This window comes from Uloborus diversus, chromosome 2 (assembly GCF_026930045.1).
Source record: "Uloborus diversus isolate 005 chromosome 2, Udiv.v.3.1, whole genome shotgun sequence".
Classification (NCBI taxonomy): Eukaryota; Metazoa; Arthropoda; class Arachnida; order Araneae; family Uloboridae; genus Uloborus; species Uloborus diversus.
This window is the reverse complement of record NC_072732.1, coordinates 183,231,886-183,256,271: the sequence shown is the minus strand read 5'-3', so window position 1 is coordinate 183,256,271 and position 24,386 is coordinate 183,231,886. Positions and strand designations below refer to the sequence as shown.

The window sequence follows — 24,386 nt, the reverse complement described above, 5'->3', positions numbered from 1 at the left end:
CTGGATTTTTTTTTCTTTTTCTTTCGATGAAAGTTAGCCTATGTTTTGTTCTGCACCCCTAACAATGCATATGTACCAAATTTCATGATGAGCTGTTGAATAGTTAGGGGACGAAAGAATCAACCAAATATACAAAGTCATTTTCGCATTTATAATATTCGTAAGGATGTAAAAAGTGTCCTCATTTTTTAGTTGTTTTTTGTACATTAGCCAACTTAAAATTTCACTATAACACAAATGCAGTCATTCCTGAAAATTTAATGAATTTCGTTTTCATGTTCATATAGACATTTTATTTCTTGTGTTTGTAATGACAGCAATATGAGTTGAATTATTTTTTTTCCACATACTATGAATAATCTACACTTAATTTCTCTTCAAATTTTTACAGTCCTGATAACATAGCAAATTTGGCATTACTTCTGTTAAAAACTAACCGGATGGTAAAAACTTGTTCTTAGCGACAACTATTAGTGCAACGTTAAAACCCTCCTATGCGGGGGAGGTAGGGGCGTAAGTGAGTCCTAACATGTATATATAAAATACTATATTACTGTGTTAGAGAATCTATCACACAACAAGCACATACCCCATATCTCTTCCGTTATCACATGAACATATGGAGAGGAGAGCCTCATCACCGGCAGATCTGGAATATTAAGTGCTTCGTTGATACCAGGGCTGTGGAGTCGGAAGAAAAATAGCAGACTCAGACTCCAGGATTTTAAAATGTCCCACTCCGACTTAAAAAAAAAAAAATTCTTTTCAACTCACCCCCTCACCTCATGGGAAGGGGGGAAACACCCCTTAATGTTGATTGAAATATTAATTTTTTTAATAAAATTTTTGCGTTGTATTTTATGTTCTGCTTGTTTAAGGGGAAGGATGTGCCTGAGAAGGATTTCATTTGCACTAACTGTGTTGAACTCTCAGAAATCAGAGTTAGGATGCTTACTTTGGAGGGTGAGTTAGCATTAGGCTGTAGGAGTGTAGATGGGGTAAACTCTCCAGAGGGAAAGGGGGAAGTTAGTAAAAAGGAGGTGGGCATCAGCTGTGTGTTAGATAGTGGGAATATTCCAGAGGCAAAGGAGGAAGTTAGTAAAAAGGAGGTGGGCATTAGCTGTGTGTTAGATAGTGGGAATATTCCAGAGGTAAAGGGGAAAGTTATTGCTGAGGCAACAGATTGGGAAACAAAGGGCATAATTTTGGGAGATTCAATGGTGCGTGAGGTGGGAAACTCAATAGGCAGAGTTAGACGTAAGGTGGCTAGATGTTGTTTGTCAGGGGCTCGGGTGAGAGATGTAAATAGGGTTGCTGAAAAGAAGGGGGTATTTAATAAAAGAGGATGTAGTTACTTTGTGGGTGGGAACTAACGATGTAGGCCATAGTAACAACGATGAGTTTACAAAGGAATGGGATTCCCTGTTGGACAAAGCAACCAACTGTTCGGCAAATGTCCAAGTGGTTGGTTTGCTTCCCAGGTATGGAGTGCATAGGAGCTGGTTAAACCAACGGGCTAGGTGTATGAACCTGGTACTCAAGGAAATTTGCGTTAAGCGTAGTATCAGGTTTATTGATGTGTGGAGTAAATGTAAACGCAATTGGATTGCTAGGGATGGCCTGCATCTGAGCTCTATGAGAGTCAAAATGGTTAGTGGTTTGGTTTTAGAGGATTCAGAATCAAAAAACTAAGTTGGAATGGGGGGCATGCTTTAAGGAGTAGAATTCGAATGGGTACTAACTATTGGGATTTTAGTAGAAACGGAAATATGGTGGCTAGTAAGAGAAAAGATTTTAACAGTTGGGATTCAAATAATCGCGCAGCATTAAATAAAGGAAAGATGGGCTTACTTAAGGTTTTTTATGCAAATGCTCGTAGTATTAGGAACAAGATGGAAGAATTGAAAAGCATAACAATAGACGAAAGGTTGGATATTATTGGAGTTACCGAGACATGGGCTACCGAAAGTGATGATGATTTATTATCTATTGCTGGGTACAATTTGTTTAGACAAGATAGAGTAGGTAAAAGAGGTGGTGGGGTTTTATTTTATGTCAGAGACACTTTAACTTGCAATGAATTGGTAATTAATGATACACCTAATGAGATTGATATGATTTGGCTGGAGTTGATGAGCAATAAGGGCAATAAACTATGTTTAGGGAACATTTATAGGCCACCAAACTTAAGCCAGGGTCAAGATGAACAGTTGTTTAGTATTATTAGTGACATTTCAAGCAAGGGGTCAGTCATTATAATGGGAGATTTTAATTTTCCAGGAATTGATTAGAATAATTTTTACCATAGTAATAGCAGAGAAGAAGAATTTTTGAAAATAATTGGTGAGTTTTTTAGATCAAATTGTAACTCAGGGTACTCGACAGGACATGATTTTGGATCTAGTTTTCTGTGATATGGAAGGTTCTGTTCAGGGGTTATGTGTAGGGGAACACATTGGAGACAGTGACCACAACAGTATTAGGTTTGGGATTAAATTTGACATGCACAAAGTACAGAATTTTAGGTTTGTGCCCAATTTCAGACATACTGATTTTGTGGCACTTAGGCAGAGTTTGAAAACAATTTTTTCTTCGGGATTGGACAATAGCGATGTGAATCTTCAATGGGCAGAGTTTAAGGAAAACCTAGCGAAAACGGTTGGGGATTATGTTTCTTTTAGAAGAAAGGGTGTCAACACCAAAATTTGGCCAATGTGGTTCTCCAGGGAAACTAAAGACGCTCTAAATTACAAGCAAGCTGCTTTTCATAGGTTTAGAGAAACTGGTCACAGTGCAGATAGGCTCCAATATTGTAAGGCAAGGCGTAAATTTAAGTATTTGGTACGGATTTAGAAAAGAGAGTTGGAGCAAAAACTGGCAGATAACATAAACAGGAATCCTAAGAGGTTTTCTGCATACGCTAATTCGGGGAAAGTTCGAAATAGTCATATTGGGCCACTGGTTGATGAGCACGGAATTTTAATTCAGGACGATAGTGATATTAATAACGTTCTTAATAACTTTTTTTCGAGTGTTTTTAACGATAACTGTATCTCAACAGTTGACACCAACAAGACACAATCTATAGTACAGCTTGAGGACTTTGTATTTTCCAGGGATGACGTTTTACTTCATTTGAAAAAAATTAAAGAGACTAAGGCTCCGGGACCTGATAATATTTATCCAAAAATTTTAGTTGAATGTGCAGAGGAATTAGCAGATGTAATCGAAAATATTTTCAATGCTTCTTATAACTCGGGGGACAGTGCCAGAGGACTGGAAGCTGGCTAACATTACACCGCTCTTCAAGAAAGGGTCTAAAGGGAGTGTGGGAAACTATAGACCTGTGAGTCTAACTTCGGTGGTTTGCAAAATTTTTGAAACATTGATAAAAATTAAGATAGTAAATTTTCTAGACACTAATAATCTATTGACTAGTTTTCAGTATGGTTTCAGGAAAGGCAAATCTTGTGCAACTAATTTATTACATTTCTATGACAAAGTTACCATGGCTTTGGACAATAAGAAGCCTGTAGATGTTGTTTACATTGATTTTCAAAAAGCTTTCGATAAGGTACCGCATGTTGCTCTACTTAGCAAATTAGCTGATATAGGAATAGGAGGGAAAACTTTCATTTGGGTAAAAAACTGGCTGACCGGAAGGAAACAAAGGGTAGTTGTAAGGGGAAATTACTCTAATTGGAGTGAGGTTTTAAGCGGGGTTCCTCAAGGATCAGTGTTAGGGCCTGTTTTGTTCATTGTTTCTATGAACGATATTCACAAAAATATTTCTGGGAACATGAATTGTTTTGCTGATGATGTCAAAGTTATGGGAACTGTAGAAAATGAAAAACAAGCAAATCTGCTGCAAGAGGATCTAGATCATATTACGGAGTGGGCTGATAAATGGGGTATGGCTGTTAATGTTGGAAAATGTCAAGTGCTACATTTAGGACATGGAAATAAGTGTACAAGTTATTATTTGCAAGGTTCAGTCATTAGTCAGGCAGACAAAGTTACTAATCTGGGGGTCTTAATAAGTCAGGATTTAAAGTTTAGTCAACAGTGCAGCATTGCTAGTAACAAGGTCAATAAGATGCTTGGGTTTATCAATAGATCTATTTCAAACAAATCTAAAGTTCTTCTGCCCTTATATAGAAGTTTGGTAAGACCTCATTTGGAGTATGTTGTTCAGTTTTGGTCTCCTTATCTTAAGAAAGACATTAATGTATTGGAAAGGGTTCAAAGGCGAGCTACAAGGCTAATAAATGGACTTTCTCACTTAGACTATGATTCCAGGCTTAGAAGGTTAAAAATTTACAGTCTTGAGCAAAGAAGAGACCGAGGGGACATGATTCAGTTGTTTAAATTTATTAAAATGAAAGATGTTACGGGGCTGAAGTTTAGCACTGAAAACAGGACAAGGGGTCATTGGTTTTAAGCTATTTAAATCTCAGGCTAACATGGATATTAGGAAAAGTTATTATTTTAGCAGGGTAGTGGAACCTTGGAACAGTTTACCGGAAGAGGTGGTAATGAGCAAGGGAGTAGATAGTTTTAAGAGAGCCATTGATCTTCACTGGGGATTGTAAATTGACTAGGACCAGTCTAGCTGGGCCCAGAGCCTGTTGCTTGTCGTCACTTTTGTATTTGTATTTGTATTTATTTGTATTATAAACTTAAGATGCATACAATGTTAGAAATTCAATTTGAAAATAAAATTATCTAATAGTTGCGATTTCTAGAGTAAGATTACTTAAAAATCCCATTTTTTAAAAAAATTGTAAAGGATTAATTTGCTCCCTTTTAATGTTTAACAAATAGATGATCAAATCCTGTGCTTTCAGTTTTTGAAAGCACAGAGAAGAGTGCGAGAAAACGTTTAGAGAGAGAAAAAAATACTTTTTTGCTAAATCAAAAAAATTTTCTTGAGAGGAAGGGTATCAAGTCCCCCCTCCCCCCCGGGTGACACCTATCTGGTGGGTGACATCTCAACTTAGTTTCAGAGCTTATAAAATTGAAATACTTTAATTCTGAAAAATGTCCCCAAGAATAATCTTAAATTTCATCTTAAAAATTTTCAACAAAAAACATTGTACTGAATTGCAGAGAGAGGTCAGGTACACAGGGGTGTCCAGGATTTTTCACAGGGTCCGTTTTTTGTGAAAAATCAAATAATTTTGTGAAAAATGAATTAATTTTGTGAAAAACCAAAAAATTTCGCAAAAAAAATTTTTTTTTTTGTTTTGTTAAAACGAAATTTTAGAATTTAGAGATGGCACAAACTGCATCAATTAAACTTAAAGTTGAGTGTTTTCCTCTTCTACGTTGAGAAAATCGTTCTGGATTTTTTTTCTGATATTTGGCGGGGGGGGGGGGGGGGGGGGCATCGCTCTTTTAAGTATCAATATTTATCTACCATTCTACATTATGTTAAATTATACTAGATATATTTCTGTACAGTACTTAAAATAATTGTAACAAAAATATAAATAAATAAAATAAAATTCAAAATAGGGTTCAGCATTCAACTTTTTGACCCAAGACACTCTTAAAAAGCACAGAATTTGGTTTAAAACTTCTAAATTCCGTGATTTTAACAAAAATAAAAAAATATTTCAATCGTTTACCTCTTAACAAAGCGTAATAATTATTAAAAATTCGAAAAATCGGATTCCCATAGCGGATGCAAAGAGATCGCAATTCTCAAAGTGAAGGCATCAAAAGTATAAAAACAGCTTGTAAAAGAAATATTTTTGATAAAATTATTTTAAAATTGCATTTTAGAGTCCTATAATAAACATATCATTAATATCTTTGGACACAGTTGACCCAAAAAATAAAATAAAATAAACCATCTATTTAGCATTTTAAGTTTTGACTCATAACAGAAAATGGAATTTTGCTTTAAAAACTTGAAATGAGAGTTCTAACAGAAATAAAGAGACTTTTCATTTATTTGAATCCTAATAAAGCGAAGTTAGCTTGAAAAAAGAACAAAATGTGATTCTCATATCGGATGTTAAAAGATTGCATTTTTCAAAATGTAGACATCTAAAGAAAAAAAACGGTAATTAAAAGAGTTTATTTAAAGTTAATCATCCTTGTTAGCATCGAAAAATCAAAACCCATATAAATTTCTCCCAAAATAACAAACATCGCACCGCACCGTAAAAACGCAAATATTGACAAGCTGGCAAAATGATGAGAATATTTTCTAATCAAGTCATTATAAAGGTTCAACGCCAGACGCTAAGTTGTGATAATTTTGAAGTTGGTAACACTATCTGAAGCGATCATATTTTTTCCTCACCCTTACTATCCCTTTGCAGTTCTAAGTTCATTTCGCAGATATATATTATTATTGTTTATTAAATCATGAGCGGAGAAAAGTGCTTAACAGTGCTTTTTCAAAAACACCGCTGCTAATTAGCTGTGATAAAACAAACAACCATTATATTTATTTGGCAGTAGCCATTTTTTATCGCTTGCAGCATTCCAAGAGTGCCGGTTTTTTTTGTTTTTTTTTTTCAAAATTAGCCGATTTTGTGTAAGCTGATCCCTCTACTTTGACTTAAAAAAAGGTTCCAAAAATTATCGGTTTATACACAGAAATATGCGTTATTTTGCTTTCAGATTTGCTCTTTCAATAAACAATTTGACAGATCCGATCTTGTTTATCAGAATTTTGTGAAGGGTCCGTTTTGTTTGATCGGGATTTTGTGAAAGGTCCGTTTTGTTTGATCGGAATTTTGTGAAAGGTCCGTTTTGGTTGATCAGATTTTTGTGAAGGGTCCGTTAACGGACCCAAATATCTTCTGGCCAGACCCTTGGTACATGTACGTCTGGAGTAAATTTTACATGAAATGCGGCAGTATACAGCTTTGTACTAATAGTTTCTACTATATCTGGGTATTTCTTGGCTCAATTTTTAATTTTATTGGTAGAGTGTGGAGAAAAAAGAAAGGTTGGATTAACTTCATTGATCAATGCATTGCCACTCTCCAAACAAACTCAAATTCCCTGAGATTCCCAGGTTTTCAGAGGAAAATTACTGAGTTGTCGCCATTCAGGGTTTGCTTGGTGATTTTTGCCGCTTTTTAAATGTGTTCGTTACGATCAAAACTTGTGTTTCTACTGTTATTTATGTAATGTTTATTGCATAACGTATTAATTGTGCAAAATACCAATGGATTAAAGAAATTAACATTATAATAGCCTTTTTTTTATTAAGGTTACAAGACAGAAGATCATTTCTAATATTGAATAAATGGACGAATTATCTGCGTCTAGATCGTAATGCAACTTGGACATGTCACATATATGTTTAAGAAAAATGATTTTGCTTCAAAGATACTGCATAAAAAACATATGAAAACACTCTAAAATAATTAAAAATTGATTTTGAGGATCGAAAAATACCTTTAAAACATATAAATCATGTATTTAGTTCTCAAATAATAGCATTGTCCAGATCGTAATATTTAGACATTCATCAAACTTCCAACTTCCTTTTTTTCTAAAAGCATTTACAAAGTAAATAATATGTCTTTACTTTTGTAATTTGTGGAAAATTTTATCAAAAAATTATTCAGTTTGAGATTCATACCCTCAATTTTTTCTGAAACGTATGGAAATTTATTTTTGATGGTTCATTTGCTCAGTCAACATTTTGAATTTCCAAAAATGTGCCTTTTAGCTGAGAAAATATTTTTTTTAAGGGTATTTGAAGAGTATTTTTTCCATAATTAATGTCAATTCTTGTCTCCATACAGTATTATAATTTAACTCAAAATTTTTTGAGTTAATTAAAATGAAAGTTCTTTGGTATTAAAGCTTCAAAGTTGAGGTCTGTGTTTGCTCCCACCTTTTAAGAACTACCCTTTTGCTTTAACGTCATTTGCCTTCTTTTTGTGGTCAAGCTATATCACCATAAATTTCTATTGTTCCGCATAACTTTCCTACTAAATCAAAAGATATAAAATAATATAACCATTAATTTTCTTCTTTTTAAATGAGTTTCAACTACAAGCATATGGACAAAACATCCCCCGCCTTCACAAAATAGCATTTAAAAAAGAGAAAAGCGGAAAAAAAACTGATTTAAGGTTCTAAATGTACAATAATATAAAATATTCAACAAAAATAAATAAATGAACAATTTAAAGCTCATTTGCTTAAAATTTAATTTCATCAAAAAAGTAAATTCAATATTTCCCTTAGTTCTCCATTGGTATTTCAAAATTCCATGAGAATTCTGTTTTCCAGGTTTCCAGAGTGAGTGACCACTCTGCTTTCAGTCTGCTTTTTAAAACCTGCACTGTTAAATAAATCTCTCTGAACCAGTATGCTTTGTTGTGAATAACATAATGCAAATGTTTAAACTTCCACCATCACTCCCCAATTAATTTAAAGGCAGTAGTTCCCAAACTTTTCTGCAGTGCGGCCCACCAGCTTTGTAAAAGCAAAACTTGAGGCCCAGTAACTACCAAATAACTATACAAGTAAAACTCCCTATGGGAAATATAACTTTATAATGGAACGATACCAATGACCTTGTTTTAACAGATGGTTTTAGAGTTTGTTGAAGTGATAGGTTAACTAACGAGTATTCGTAATTAGAGGTTAATTTCAATTTCTTATGAGTCATTCCATGTCAGTTCAACCACACCCCAACACCCACCATCTCAGATTTCAATGAAACTTTGTATACTTCTATGGTTCATAGTCCTAAGTAACCTCAAAGACCCTTCAAAGTTTTGAGATTTTGCGTTAGTTGTCATTCACAGTTCTCTCAGAATGAACTGCAGCTGTTTGCAAAAAAAATTATTTCTCAACAACTAAAGATAAAAAGTTTTTGAAAATTTTCACATTCTACATTAAGACTTCAAGCATTTTAGAAAAAAATATATCAAAAATCTAAATTTATATTCAGCAATTAAAAAAATTAAACTAAAAATTTTAAAAAATTTTCAATAAAAAAATGATTTTCAAAATATTATTTTTTTGGCATGAGGGTCTAAATTAAAATAATTTATATATTTTTTTAAATGATCAGTAACATGTGTGCTAACATATAAAATGAAAATCTTTAGGGGACTTTGAGGGATTCTGCCCCCTTGCCCCCCTTATTTTGATAAAAGAAAAAAATCGATCTCAATCTTACAATCTTAGCTAATTACTAATAGCATCAAAGAAAATTTGAATAATGACATACATTGTTATTTGAACCCAAATTTAAACATTTTAATACTCAAGATTTTTTTGAATTGAAAGTAGTTAATTAAATAAATTAATAATAAACAATAAAAACAGGTTATCACGAAATTCGAAATTTTCCTACAACAATTTATGCATACTAAAAATTGTTTAGTATGCATTAAGACAACATAGAAATTTAAAAAAAAAAATCATCTAATTCTAATTTATAACTAAGCAATTAACACAAAGTATTACAAATCCTATAAATACCAGCTCATAGTTCTTAAATTCCTTCTAAATTACGTCTGTTTTCCTACTAAGAAGATTAGAAAAAACGTATGTCATTCTAATTGTTGTGTTGTATGTAATCAGATCTAGGCCAAATACAAGTAAAAATTTGATATCTGTCCAGAAATGATTTCTCTAACCAACTGGGCAAAGAACGGACTAAAAGACAAATTCGAAGCTAGACACTTCTAGTTCGCAGAGCTTTTAACTTGTTTCATTAATCTAATATCAAACTGAAACATGGATTTGTTTTCTGTATTCACCCCTGAAGGGCGGTATGTTGTTTAAAGCCATTTTTTATTTTATACAAATGATTTATAAACATTCTACTCTAAATATTTCTGTTTAAATACAGTGAAACTTCAGTAACTGGACACATTGATAACCCCTGTAACTGGACATTCATTTTTCTTAGGATTGGCCCAGTGCAAATTCAATGGCTGAAAATCTATCTAACTTGACACACATTTGCGAGAACCCCCTATCAGTCTGCATCCAATTGCTATTCTAGTTCAATTTTTGCTACCAACATTTTTTCATATTAACTTTTTCTCAGAGTTTTAGGAAATCTCTTTTAGAGAATTCTATCTTTTATCCAGGGGAGTAAGCAACCACTCTGTGCTATTAGTGCAATTCTAAAAGCATAGCATAAAATATACCAAACTGTAGAGAAAGAAGGCACCATTATACCTGTATTCTAAACAAGTGTGAGCAGGACTTTTTATCTTTAACAGACATGACTAACAAGAACTTTTATCTCTTTTCAACAATTATGTATTTATTCTTCACAATATATTCAAATATATTATTGATTTTACTATATACTTTTCAAAGAAAGAAAACGAAAAGAATAGAAAATTTCTTTACTAAAATTAGTTTTCATAATGTGAATATTAAGCGTCAGTAAGTAAGCGATACTCACAGAAACTCTTTAGGAATTAAAATTTTGGAACCCCAGTAAGTTGACATCCACTTAAGTTGAAATTTTTTCATGTTTCCTTGGTTTGTCGAGTTATGGAAGTTCCGCTGTAGTTTGAATTAGCACATTTTATACCAATTTCTTTTCTCTATTCTATTTATTGCACTTAATTGCATTGCACTAGTGTACACCCCCAAAAGCAGTTGAGGAAAAGATGCAAGTTATGTTGGTGGAGGGGGGGGGGGCATCCGGACAAATATTGTTTTTTTTTCCCTTGCAAATACTAATTTGGTTTCTTATTCACATTAAAAAATATATAAAAATCCATTGAATATGAGAGGTGCAATTTATTTCCTCATTTGCTATGAAGGGAGGGGGGAAGGTAATTTACTTTATTTAGAACGTATTATTACTAAGCAATCAGGCTATTAACTTTTAAGGGGTGTTAACTGTAATTTCAAGAAATGAAAAGGATGAATTTGTTGCTGCACATCATCAACACTAAAATGAAAAATAGTTCAACTATAGCAATTCTTCTCAAACATAAGGGTGGCGGTGGGAGGGGGGGGGGGGATCCTGAAAGTGCTAGAAACTGCATGATTATGAATTGGTGTTAAGACTTAATTTTTGTTTTCCTTTGTCTTAACTAAAATGCAGTAATCTGTATGCAGATATTGTTGTCTGTAGCTTTTAAATTTCATGATATCTTATTTTCAGAATGTCTATATTTTAAACAATTTTTAATTACTTCAAATTAAAAAAAAGCTTGAATATTAAATTTATATATCTGACTTCAATATTAAACACACTTTATATTTAATTTTTTTTTAAATTAATTGTTGGGAACTCTGTTTTCAAAGACATAGAAGAGCTTTTCTCTATGATGCTTTCGTTTTTTCTGAAGGAAGGGGGGGGGGGGGGGGCAGAATCCCTAAAAGACCCATAACTTTTTTCATAGGGGAAGTTAGGACACATACTCATGATCATTTTTCATTGTTAAACATGATTTTTAAAACTGACCCTGATGTTAAAAATTTGACAATGGCTTTTTTCACAAAAAAAAAAAAAAAATAAATAAATAAAAAATTTTCTTTTTCCAATTTTTTTAAAATTCTTAGTATAAACCAAGATTATTATAATATTTTTAATAAAAATATTCAAAATCTAAGCATTTTTTATGAAAATTTCCAAAAAGGTAAATTTATTAGTTGCTAAGAAACAATTTTTTCCTATTAAACAACAGTTCAGTTTGAATGTCTTAAAAATGACAAAAAAATGCAAAATCAAAAAATTTGATAAGTCTATAATATCAAAATACATTGAGATTGAAAGAAAAAAAACTAAGGTGCTGCTTTTTACCACAAAATAAGGAAGTATACCAAGTTTCATCAAAATCTGAGATGGTACGTGTTAAAATCCCATTTTTACAGTAGATTTGAGGTAGAACTACCCCATATTTTAAGTTATTTCAAATGAAAAAGAAGCTTAGATTTTTTTTTACATTTGAGTTCAATGTTCAACACACCGTATATTTGAATTTTTGTCGTAATTGCTGACAATTCTGTTTTTAAGAATATGGAAGAGATTGTATGATGTTTCCTGCTTTTTTTTCAGAATGGGGGGGGGGGGGCAGAATCCCTCAAAAGTCCCCTAATGTTTTTCAGTGGATAAGTTAGAACACATATTCATGATCATTTTTTTAAAAAAATCATGATTTTTAAAGCTGACCCTCTTGTTGAAATTCAGAATTATGTCAGCACCTTTTTTTGACAAAAAAAATTTAAAATTTTCACTTTCCTAATTTTTTAAAAAATTTCTCATGTAAACTAAAACTATTAAGATATTTTGTATCAACATTTTCAAAGTCTTTACATTGTGTGCAAAAATTTTCAAAAAGATTATAGCATTAGTTACCAAGAAACAATTTTTTTAATAAACAACATCTTCTCAGTTTGTGTCTCAAAAATGATAAAAAAAAGCAAAATCGCCAGATTTCAAAAGGCTATAAAATCAAAACCAATTGATATTGAAAGAAAAAAAATTAGGGGGGTGCTTGTAAACCATAAAGGGATGAAGTATACCAAGTTTTATCAAATTCTGAGACGGTGGGTGTTAAAAATCCCATTTTTGTGGTTGATTTGACGTGGAATGACCCTTATGTAATTTTCTTCAAATGAATCTTATTCAGTAGATTTCATCTTCTATTTTAAAGGTGTTCTCTTAATTTTGTAATTTTTTTTTTTTTTTTTTTTTGGCAAACAGCCACAGAGGCACATACATCTCAGCAGTGAATTGTAATGAAAAAATATTAGATCCCAGGATTTATATTGGTTTTATAGAATCCAGACCAATGTCTACAGCCCAGTAAAAATCTTCCTACGGCCCACCTGTGAGCCGCAGCTAATGTGCTGGGAACTGCTGATCTAAGGCATTTCTCCTTAAACTAAAACAACTTTATAGAACCACCTCACTGTTCTTGGCATTCGTGTTCGAAAGAATTTATTAACAGAGTGAAAGCCAGGGTAATTTAAAGCAGTTTTTTTTTCTGAAGCAACAACGTTAGTATCAAGGACGCCCATATAGGGGGGCAAGAGGGGGCTCAAGTCCCCCCCCTAGAAATCAGAATTTCCTTGCTTTTGGTACTTTCTTCTTTGCAAAAATGTTAAAACATTTCTTCTCCAGCCATTAATAAATAATTAATTAATTAAAAATGTCAAACTTTAATAACTCTAATCTGTACTGAAATCAGTTTCTATGGGGAAAATATCCTGCTAAACCATGGGGAAAATATCTGAGCCCCCCCCCCTTAAAATTTTGCGTATGGACGCCCATGGTTAGTATCCATTTTTTAAAGCGGCCTGTATACAAACAATTCAGATTTTCAAGCTTGCAAATTTTGTGTCAGCATAGCGAGGCAGACTATCAAGTTAGAGTGCACAAAAACAAAAAATACACGTTAGAAATACAGGTCAACACTTTCTAAAAAAGAACATGAAAAACCAAAATGCTGCAACATAAAAAGAAAAGTTACAAAAAAAAAAAAATACATACCAAAATAATCGCTACAAAATACCACTATTGAAGTTTATTTAAAAAACACTTTCATTTATAAATGCACCGACATAAAAATCAACATGAAGAAAACTTTACTGATTCTATACTTTATCTTTTGAAATTAAGTATGTCATTTGTGTTGCTAAAATAATTATGTATGAAATTCAGTTACAGCAAAGAAATATTCTTGAAAATAAAACGAAACACCTAAAATGAAAACAGGTGGTTACCAATAGATCCTTTAATACTCTCTACTGCCTAGGTGATGTTCCAAATAATAGACAGAAAAGGAGAGAGTAAGAGAAGGTGGAACCAAAAATGAGGCTCCAGATTAGCGTTCCCTGTGGAGGCTTCCGGGTTCCGAAGAACCACAGGAGTTCCGCAGGACTTCACCGAAGGTTCTGTGAGAAATCAGAACACATCATTCATATTCTCCAATAATACATACACACATAAACTACTTCGGTATCATCATAAAGATTAGGGATTGATCGAAGTTACCTACACAAGCAGACTGAAAGCAAACAATTTTACAACAAAAGCCCAATACAGTATAACTCCAACCATCTAAATCAATTTAGAACCAGATTCCATTTGAAAAATTAAAAAATCGGATAAATGGGTTTCTTTGGGGAAAAAAAGGTCTATTATATTCAATTATGATATATTTATGTTGAAAATGGGAGAAAAAACTACTTTTAAAAAAAAGAACTTTTAATAACAATAAAAAAAAAACTTTGAAGCTATATCTTTTTGTGTGTTTTCAATATCCTGAGCAAGTTCTTAGACTCTCCTAGCCACAGTAAACAAATTTTTGAAAACAAGTGCTTTGGGGGGGTGGGGCATGAATTCTCAGCTGCCAATTTCATGCACTACTTAATAAACTCCCTATCAGTTTGATTTTTAGCAATTTGTTTAAAAATGATATTACTCTTACTAATTTTTTCAGCATTTTATGTGCCAATTAAACAAGAATTGACAATTCTCTCATTTTTTCTTGACATTTCGCACTTTATCTAGTCAGATTTGTCCTTGGATTGCACCCATCTTGCACACCTGCTAGACTTTATAACGCCACTTTAAATAGAACTCTTTCATTACTGAAATATATTTACTATAAAATTAACAAAGATTACTTTTTACATTAACAAAAAAAAAAAAAGTTACATCAGTCCACTTTTCCTGGAGTATTTTTTCCCCCCGAAATTATGAAAGCAATTCAGATAGTTGGAGCTTGGATAGTTGGAGTTCTGCTGTATGTGTAAAAAGACAGATAAGTCTAATCTCAAGAGTAGGGGCAAGAGGGGTAAATGCTCAAGTAATTGGTATTGGATGGTAACACCTTAATTGGCTTGTTAGGCACATAACAGATACCTAAAATGTAATTAGTAGCAATTTTTTGAAAAAAAAAAAAAGGTTTTTAACCGCTGTGCAAGTGAGAATGTAACCAGTAATTGAGTGGGCAATACCTTCATCACTTTCATTTTATCAGCTTTTATACGAAACTTTATACAATAAGTTTAATTAAACAATCATCATATCAGCATAATACTTTTAGTTAAGTCTAAAAAAATAGAGGGTGGCCTGGGCTTCAGCTCGAAAAAAAAAAATTTGAACCACCCTAACGCGAACACCCTGTATGTGTTCCAATTTCCACATGCTCAATTCGCATGAAAAATATGACAAGTGATTGGAAAAAGTCTATGTTTAACTCTAAAGGTGTGGAGAAATAGAATGAAAAATGAGCAGCGAAGTCAATGAGATGAATCACAGCGTTAGAAATTCTCAGAAAAAATAACTGATCCTGCGAACCAGAATGCATGAAGATTTAATGGTGATCCACTGGCTTGAGACCAGTAAACAGAACAATCACCACCAATAAAGAAATTTCATATCGAAAAAAGTTATTTTAATATTTTACAGCAATTTTGTTTAATTAAATTCAGATGCATTATTCTGGTAAGAGATCTTTTAAAAATTAAATTTTAAAAATTTACATAATATGAAATTTCTGAATTGACGGTGATCAAGCAGTGGTCCCATGGACTACTTGCACTCGATTTCAGTGGTTCGATGCAATTTTCACCAATTCAGACCAGCGGACACCACTGATTTCTAATGTTAAATCATAACACATAAATATAACCATTTATAAAGTAGGATTAATAAAGCATAAAATCAGTAAGGTACGAAATACACTTCAACAAAAAATTAAAAACTTATTTTAAAATGCGTTCGGTCAATCCCTAATAAGAAAGTACAGTACTCTCTATTCTGCAAGGCACTTAACAAAAGTGTTCAGATTATGGGGGTGTTCATTGTATAGCATAAATCTTACAATGCATGCCGTGGGTGTATTTGTACACTTTTTTAACCAACACACAACAACCTGCTAAAACTAAAAGCATTATATTTTCAAATCTTTACCTTTAATTAATCAGCACAGAATAAAAAAAACTGGATTCACAAAAGAGAAGTATAGGATTACAACAAGCAATTATTTTCAAAAAGGCAGGCCTGTGCATTTAAAAATTTAAGAATACAAGTGTGCACTTTTAAAACATTGTCTAATATTTTTCTGTAAGATGCATGATTTAATATTAATCTTTAAAAATATTCTTTTGGAAAAAAACTAATAACTTGCTGTATTATCTTACTTTTTCTTTCGTAAATTAATGCAATTAGCTGCTTTTGCAGAAACTACTTTAACTGGAACTTAAGCTTTTTTAAGTTCCTGACTTAACAACATTCAAAAATTTTATTTCAATAAATTATTCAAAACAAAAGGATTTTTTTTTGTAAGTTCTTAATGATTAAAATGTTATCCAGGTTATTATCAGAGAGAAAACTGCACAGCTCTGTCCTCCTTTCTGACACTCCTGAATATTCTTTTGCACTCTGCATTGCTGTGAGGTATGGCTAGCACGGAAAGCATAGAAAAGAAGAGCCTTTCATACTTTAATAAACCATTGACATCAACTAATTTCTTCAAAGCAGCCTATTTGTTATCCATCCTCTCCCTTTTTAGCACAACATCGGGCAAATCATATATTTGTACAGAGCGAAATTCACTTTGGAGCTTATCTTAGGCTCTTCATCTGCAGTTTCTCTATTCTTCTGAAGCAACACAACAGGAAACTCATAAAAAAAGCAATACCCCAGAGATCTAAAACCTAATTATCTTACAATTATGCCATTAGATCTTACAAACTTACAATACCTCCAAAAATCTTACAATGTAAGGCTAAATCTTACAAGTTGGCAGGTATGGAGTGAGACTTTAATAATTCATGCATCTATGTCTTCTATGGACCTTATTCAGGGTTTGGCAACGGTCTTTTTCTTTTCAAATTTTTGTCTGGAAAGTATTTTCATCCAATCTTCAGTGTTAGTAGTAGTGCTATAGAAACTAGTTTTATTTTATAGTCACTGGACTTTATGTACATTGTAAACATGCATATGGCGAAAACAAACTTATGACTGCATAAAAAGTGCTGAGAAAATGGATAAATAAAAAGAAAATGCGAGTTTTCACCATATTTCTAACGAGAAGACAAGATGCTTAAAATCAGGAAAATGCGATTACAAAGAATTTCGTATACCAAATGAATTGTTCATCATTCTTTTACAACATTTCTAAGTTAAAAACATTTGAAAGAAGTCACTTTTTTAAATAAAAGTTTATAAGCCGCAAAAATGCATGTGGTAACACACACAGGAGAATTGAGTTTTTGTCTGATACAGCACCCACAATGCCGTATAATACCATGATTCTACCCGCAGTGACATCATCAGGTGAATTGAGTCCATTGCATTAATGGACTATATACAGTACCTTGCCAAATGAGTTATACCTTTTATTGAAGTAGAGGTGCTGAATTTCGGATTGGCTAGTGCATTGTCGGATTAAACCAAGTAGGACCTAAACTCTTCCACTTCTTAGGTGGTTTTTTCTCTTTTTTTAATTCAAAAATTTTTACTAACAAACTTAAATATTGCAGTACAGTTACCAGTACAATACCTCTAAAAAAAGAATAATTTTAATATGTTTTTGCATTGTGCACCCTCGTGAAAAGTACGAGTTATCATCCAATTGTTTCAATGAAAAGGTTTCCGGGTGATTCTCAACGACATATTGCTTGTAGGTACATATTGCTTCTTGAAATATACACTTCAGTGGCAGAAACTTCAGGCTCATATTGCTCAGATAAATGATTTTATGAAATGCAACCCCAATATCCACGAAAAAAAATTCTTCTTAATCTCTACATCTTCTTAATATTCTTCAATCATTGTGACAAAATTGAGAAGGTATTTTGGGTTTTACAATTTTATTCATAGGAATTCCCAGAGTACTTGTACTAATTGTGAACATGTTTAGAGTGTAGAGAGATAATAACTGAATGGGGTTAAAAATAACGTTCATAATACAGGAGCTTTCAGAGTACAGAGAGGTCAGCCTTTTTTAAGTTGTGGAGTATTGGCAGGACCATCAAAATGTGTTTAGAATATCAGGATGTTCACATTTGGGAGTGTTCAGATCTAGAGAGAGTTCACTGTATACATATGAATGACATAGAATGAATGCAACAGTAGAAATATATTATAATAGAACACATGAAAATTAAAAAACACTAAAGTATAGTTGGGGCAAACCTAACCAGGCAGCATCCTAGGATATGCATAGCCTTAACAATGTTGCTAGGTTAAGTTTGCCCTGAATGCGCGGCCAATCTGAAACGAAGTCGGGTCTGAATCTTTGGCACAAAATTGCTGCACTTCCTAAAAAAATACATGGCACTACTTTGTTAGCATTAGTCAAAAATGACGATCTAAAAAATTTTTTCCTTCATTTTTATAAAACTTTGCATAAATATGTAATTTCATATATTTTTAAAATAAAGCATGTTATAAAGATATCAACAATTCTTGGTTTGTAATTTTCTCTTTTTTTCTTCATCTTTCTCTATGCTATATATAATCAAATTGTATACCGGTTTTGGCCCACAAGATTCATTTTAATAGGAGGTGCAGCCTTCCAATAAAATAAGGTTGAGCGCCACTGCTTAAAGTGATTGATGTCAAAATGATAAAACATATAATTATCTTTCTGAATTTTTCAGGGGATAAATATTATTAGTGCGACAGATGACACAGTTAAAGTAACACTTTTTCCTTTGAATTCATCATGCAAATGAATCAACTTGTTATTGCTGTTTTTAATTTTCCAGTAAACTGGAACAACTAGAATTCTTGAAATGATATATCAAGAAAATGAATGCTGTTATTTGGATAGTTTTAAATTCGTCTTCAATGGACATAGTACAAATAATTGTAAATTAATAGTTCATAGGAGGTAGCACAGTAAACTAAGTTATACAAAATGGAATGAAAGATTTAAGACTTACTCCGAAATAGAAGGCAAATCCGACGAAGTTGTTTCTACAAAGGGTTCGACGTCCGCATTCGTTTTCAGTATTAATTCACCGATTTCGGGAAGTGGTTCTAACTCTGAATCTCCTGAAGGTTCCATGACTGAATTAAAAATTTAAAAACAAAACAGTGAATTTCAACAGATTGATCCTTTATTTCGAATATAAAATCTTAAAATATAAATAACAAGGGATAAAATATTGAAACATACCTTCACAAGAAACAGCGGGAGTACTATGTACAAGACAGCTCACAGAACATAATATTCCACATTTCATGAGTCTTTTTTGTTGTTAAGATGGTGATTTTGATAACCATTCATCGCCTAAGAAAGAATGTTCGCCATTTGAATTTACTAATACACTGTCACACATTTTTTTTTTTTTTTAATATCAAATTGTACGACAATGTCAAAAATAAAAACAACCTCCACACTCGATTCAACGTTCAAACTACGGCTGCCATACTTAGTTGCACAAATAATCTGTTCAAGACGCGGAAATTGATCGAGGCAACGCTGTGTCAGGGTGAAACGTGAACATTTTCTCGTTTACTGTCAACATTTTGAACATTCGTTCATGTTTCTTTGCATTTTTTACTTCTTTTTTCAGTTTTAAATTTAAAAACAACAGCATACCATCTCAGTATTTGGCGGCAAAGTGTTGCGCCTACGAAGGAATCAGGCGAATCCTCTCCCTCAGTGGCAATTTATATGTGTGACGTCACTTGATAGGCGCACAAAGGCGTCTTTGACCTTCCACGATTCAGGAGAGACTAGTCGCTCAGGCAAAGGCGAGGTTTCATTGGTTGATGACCCAGACACTGCGTTAGTCGTTCCTGGTATTCTTGTTTGTGACCCATTTGGCAACTAGATTTGGCCGCGTGCCAGGAAATGCATTATCGCACATTCCATTTCCTTCGCGGCAAAATGGCGCCATTCCAAGCTTTTTTTTTTATTTTCAATGACGCAGACTATTTTTTTTAGAAGGTCGTTAAAGGAAAACGCTATACTTCGCAAACTTAAATGCAATTTCTGTTAGTTATATTTTTGGAGAAATAAATAGCCTTTGAATTTTGATTTTCATATGCACAAAAGTTCAACGAAGTGTGAAATAATGCAACAGACTATTTCTTGCTACGAGATTTGACTAGAATTTCGAGGGAAAAGCAAAATTTTATTGTTTTATTTATATATTTTAAAGAAATAACTGTTATATGAAATGTAAATTTTATAACTGAAAATTTTTGTCAAAATTTTTACTCAATTTATGTTGAACCTTCACACAGGCCCGTCGTTTGAGCAATCAGGGGGCCCCTAGTTTTTAAAAAAAAATAGGAATTAAGCACAAGGGTGGACTGGGCCCCGCAAGAGGGCGTCAACCTTGGCTTCCAAAGGGAGGAAAAAAAAAAAAAAGGTGAAAAGAAAAAAAAAAGGAAAAAAACAATGGTACACAGGTTTATTTATGAGTTTAAAGAAAAGAAAAAAAGCGAAGGAAAGTCGCACAGGTTTGTGAGTGCAAATAAATAAATAAATAAATTGCACCAAAATATTTAAAAAAAAAATTAATTCAAAAAAAAATTATGTGTTTAGGCTAGACAGCGCATAGGCGGGAGGGCTCATCGGCCTGCGCGCCAGTCCGCTACTGGTTATACAATTTTGTTTGTACTTTGATGTTTTTTTTCCAAAAAATTCATAGAATTCATATCTCCCCCACCCTCCCCGTGGAAATTACTGAAATGACGGGCATGCCTTTCCACAGAGTTATTTAACGACAAAAGGGTTAAAGAAAACATTAATGGATTCAAAAAGCGAAAAAAATGCTCCGGTTATATAAATGACTATTCCTTATGAAATTTAAGGTGAAATATCTCTGAAAAAAATTAACAACTAATAATGGTAAAGAAGTTAAAACATATGTTATCAATGACTTGTTTTCCTCCATAGCATGGGGTAAAACAGGTCATTAAAACAAGTCATGATTTAAAAGAACTATTTCACAATTTATTGAATATAGCAAGTTGTTCTTCAATTCATTGGTTAAAAAGCAATTAGCATTTAAACATTTCTGAAAAATAATATGGTCCTCTATGATTCACCTCAGTGTCATCACTCTCACTAGTTGCGATGTATTAACCTTCAAAACGTCACACAGTGGTTCAAAACGACAAAAAAGCGGAAAAAATTCAATAACTTTGAATATTCTCAAAAAATGCTTTGGAAAATTGTTAAAATTGTTGCATGGTATCATGGTAATATTTATCTTCATGCTTGCTGATCGTATTCACTGCGGGACCCCGATTTTACGTCCCCCGAATCTACGTTCCCCCCACATTTTACGTTTTTTATCATCAGGTCCCAGTTTTTCCGTACACTAATAATATTAATTTAACCCGGATGGAAAGTTTGTTATTCATTAATTTCCCGCATTTTACGTTTTCCCTTGGCTGTTAAAAAAAAAGAGAAAAAAATGTTTTAAAAAAAGTGCTTCCCTCTGTGCATTTTTAAACATAATTCCCTCTGTTGAAAGTTAATCCATGAAAACAGAAACGCTTCTGCTCCATCCGTAGCTGACCTTATGGACTTATCGGCCGCCAATGAAGATGAACAAGAAGAAGAGGAAACACAACTCGTCTCTTCTTTCAATACTGCATTTACGAGTTTAATAATAGTGTAAGACTATTTTCTTTATCTTAAAGACCAGGAAAAAACTTTGCAAAGGGTTCCAATCCTGGAAGATGCTGTATTTACTTTGAATTCAATGACTCATTATTACTGACTATTTTCAACCCAAACTCCCGATTCATTACTTAATGTGTTAGAATGATCTAAACTGGTGTGTACAATAATGTTCTTTTTGTAAAATATCGCATTTTTACATTTTATAAGCGTCATCGTAGCAACCTTTATTACTATTTTTGTTTCCTTATCTGATTTTTGCTTTTTATACATTTCCCGTATTTTACGTTTTCCCATATTTAATGTTTTTGGATTTGCATTGACGTTTTCCCATATTTTATGTAATTTATGTTTGATTCAAGCCTTTGAGAAACGTGAGGGTTTCTCCGTAGTTCAAATTCATTTCTATTTTTAGTGAAAAATATAAATTAAATCAGCCGTACACCACACGCAAGGTTTATTTATTGCAATTGATACCCTCGAACAATATTTTCTGGCAATTTTGACAAACTGAGAATAGCTTTATACTAGAATGATTTCGAAAAGGATATCAGAAATTTCAAACGTTTAATCTTACTACTATTATATGTACGAAAGTTTATCTGTATGGATGTACGGATGTATGGATGTTTGTTACTCTTTCACGCAAAAACTCTGAACGGATTTTTATGAAACTTTACAATAATATAGCTTATGCATCAGAATAACACATAGGGTAGTTTTCGTCCCGTTATGGGGGGCAAAACCCCCCTTAGGGGAGCAATAAAATACAATTTTCGTATAAATTCTCTAATATAGGGATGAAAAAATACTTGCACATATTTACATTATATGTCCATCGAAAGCTCTGATTTTTCTGCTGAAGATGGCACCTATTCGAAATTTCTAAGTAGAATAAAAAACGAGTTATGAGCTTTTTAGTTCCATGTTCGAAGGCTTTCCTCAACTCAATACAGTATTTAGTGTATCATCTCAACTCCCTGTCGATAGCGGCAATTGTTGTGTAACGGATTCGGTGCGACTTTCACTTTCTTGAAATGAAGACACAGTTCTTGATAAAAACACAGGAGCTTTATTTACACTATGTACAGAAGAAATCGTTAACAACTGCTAAAATAATCATCAGCAATTAAGCAAATATCACTCAACACGGTTACACTCGTATTTACTTCCAAATACGAAAACAACACAGCGAAATGCCTCGCTATTAACAGAGCTAATACACACTCTCCGTACAAATTCTCAATCGAAACTCCTCTTATCCATCGCTAACGGCTTATATACACACCGAAAAGAAATCTCTCAAATATTCCACACGCTTCTGGAAAAAAGTAGACCGTTATCGAATTTCATCAATGAACAAAAAGGAAATAGGGGGGTCGTATACTTTAGCCATATGAAAAGGGGTTGTATATTCATTACGGGAAACTATTTACAGGTTACGTTACTACAATAATTACTATTTACAGGATTTGTAACATTGCCCCCTTCCTAAGGACTGCACGTCCCGGGCAGTACAATCCTCAGAAAGGGTGCCAAACTTCTATCACAAGTTCACAATTACACACATTAAATAATAACCAATAGTGCAAATGAAACACAATAATAACAAGAAATATTACTAAACATTAAAAGCAAAAATTATCTACAACTTTTATGTTATCAACCATTGTTGTTTACGTAATACTCATGAACTATGGCCATAGTATGGGGCTAACCGATCATAATGTACAACCCTAGGTTTTGCATTAGGTGATTTTTGGATCCTCACTACGACGTCATTTAGTCGGTTAAGGACTTTGTACGGCCGAAGACGAGATCACAAGGTAGCCGAAGCTCTCGTCCGAAGAGCATCTGTAATGGGGCATATCCGGTAGTCTCGTGGACAGCACTGCGGTAGGCCAGCAGGAACAAAGGTAGCTTCTTGTCCCAATCCTGTTGATTTTTGGATACGATAAGCGAGAGATTATTTAGGATTGTGCGGTTAAATCTCTCCACCATGCCGTCCGATTGTGGGTGTAGTGGTGTTGTCCTAGTTTTCTCAATTCCGAAAATTTGATATAGGCCCTTAAACACAGCAGAGATGAAATTCCTCCCTTGATCGGAATGAATCTGCAAAGGTGTTCCATATCTCGAGATCCAATGTTGGACTAGAGTCTCTGCTACGGTGGTAGCCTCTTGATCTGGAATGGGATATGCTTCGGGCCATTTGGTAAAATAGTCGATGGAAACAAGAATGTATTTGTTCCCATCAGCAGTTCTTGGTAGAGGACCCAGGATGTCGATCCCAATTCGTTCGAAAGGAGCTCCAACGTTGTACAGATGTAGCTTCCCTCTGCTTCTTTTCTTCGGTCCTTTACGAGCAGCACAGGAGTCACAAGAATGGCACCACTTCTCCACGTCATCCTTCGCCTTGCTCCAGAAGAAGCGCTCCCGAACTTTATTGAGGGTTTTCAAGACACCAAAATGTCCTCCAGTCGCACTACTATGTATTTCTTTCAGAACATCTGAAATCCTTGATCGGGGAAGTAGTAACTGCCACCTAGATGTTTTGCCGTCATCAGATTCCCATTTTCGGTACAGTACGCCGTTCCGTAAATGGAGTGAGTTCCATAAAGCCCAGTATCTTTTTGTTGCAGGACTGAAGATGGAAACGTCCAGCCAGCTAGAGCGTCGACTGTCACTTTCCATGAACTCCAAAAATGGTTTTATGTCGGGGTCTTCAAGTTGATCTTTTCGAACTTGGTCGTCACTCCATGGATCAGGTTCTGATGATATTGGAGTCACTGTCACCTGATAGGCGGTAGGGCTAGT

At 33.5% G+C, this 24,386-nt stretch overlaps 1 protein-coding gene across 1 annotated transcript in view; it reads right to left on the bottom strand.

Annotated features, from left to right (window-relative positions):
- Window positions 1–19,554, bottom strand: part of LOC129216702 (uncharacterized) — a 57,056-nt gene extending 37,502 nt beyond the window's left edge. Inside the window, exons 1-2 of the mRNA XM_054850919.1 lie at window positions 19,107–19,554; window positions 18,871–18,997 (exon numbers count right to left, since the gene is read on the bottom strand). Of these exons, the coding sequence (XP_054706894.1) occupies window positions 18,871–18,997; window positions 19,107–19,173 (194 nt within the window). The 5' untranslated portion in view covers window positions 19,174–19,554. The remainder of the gene's footprint in view (window positions 1–18,870; window positions 18,998–19,106) is intronic.
- Window positions 19,555–24,386: the final 4,832 nt, after the last annotated feature.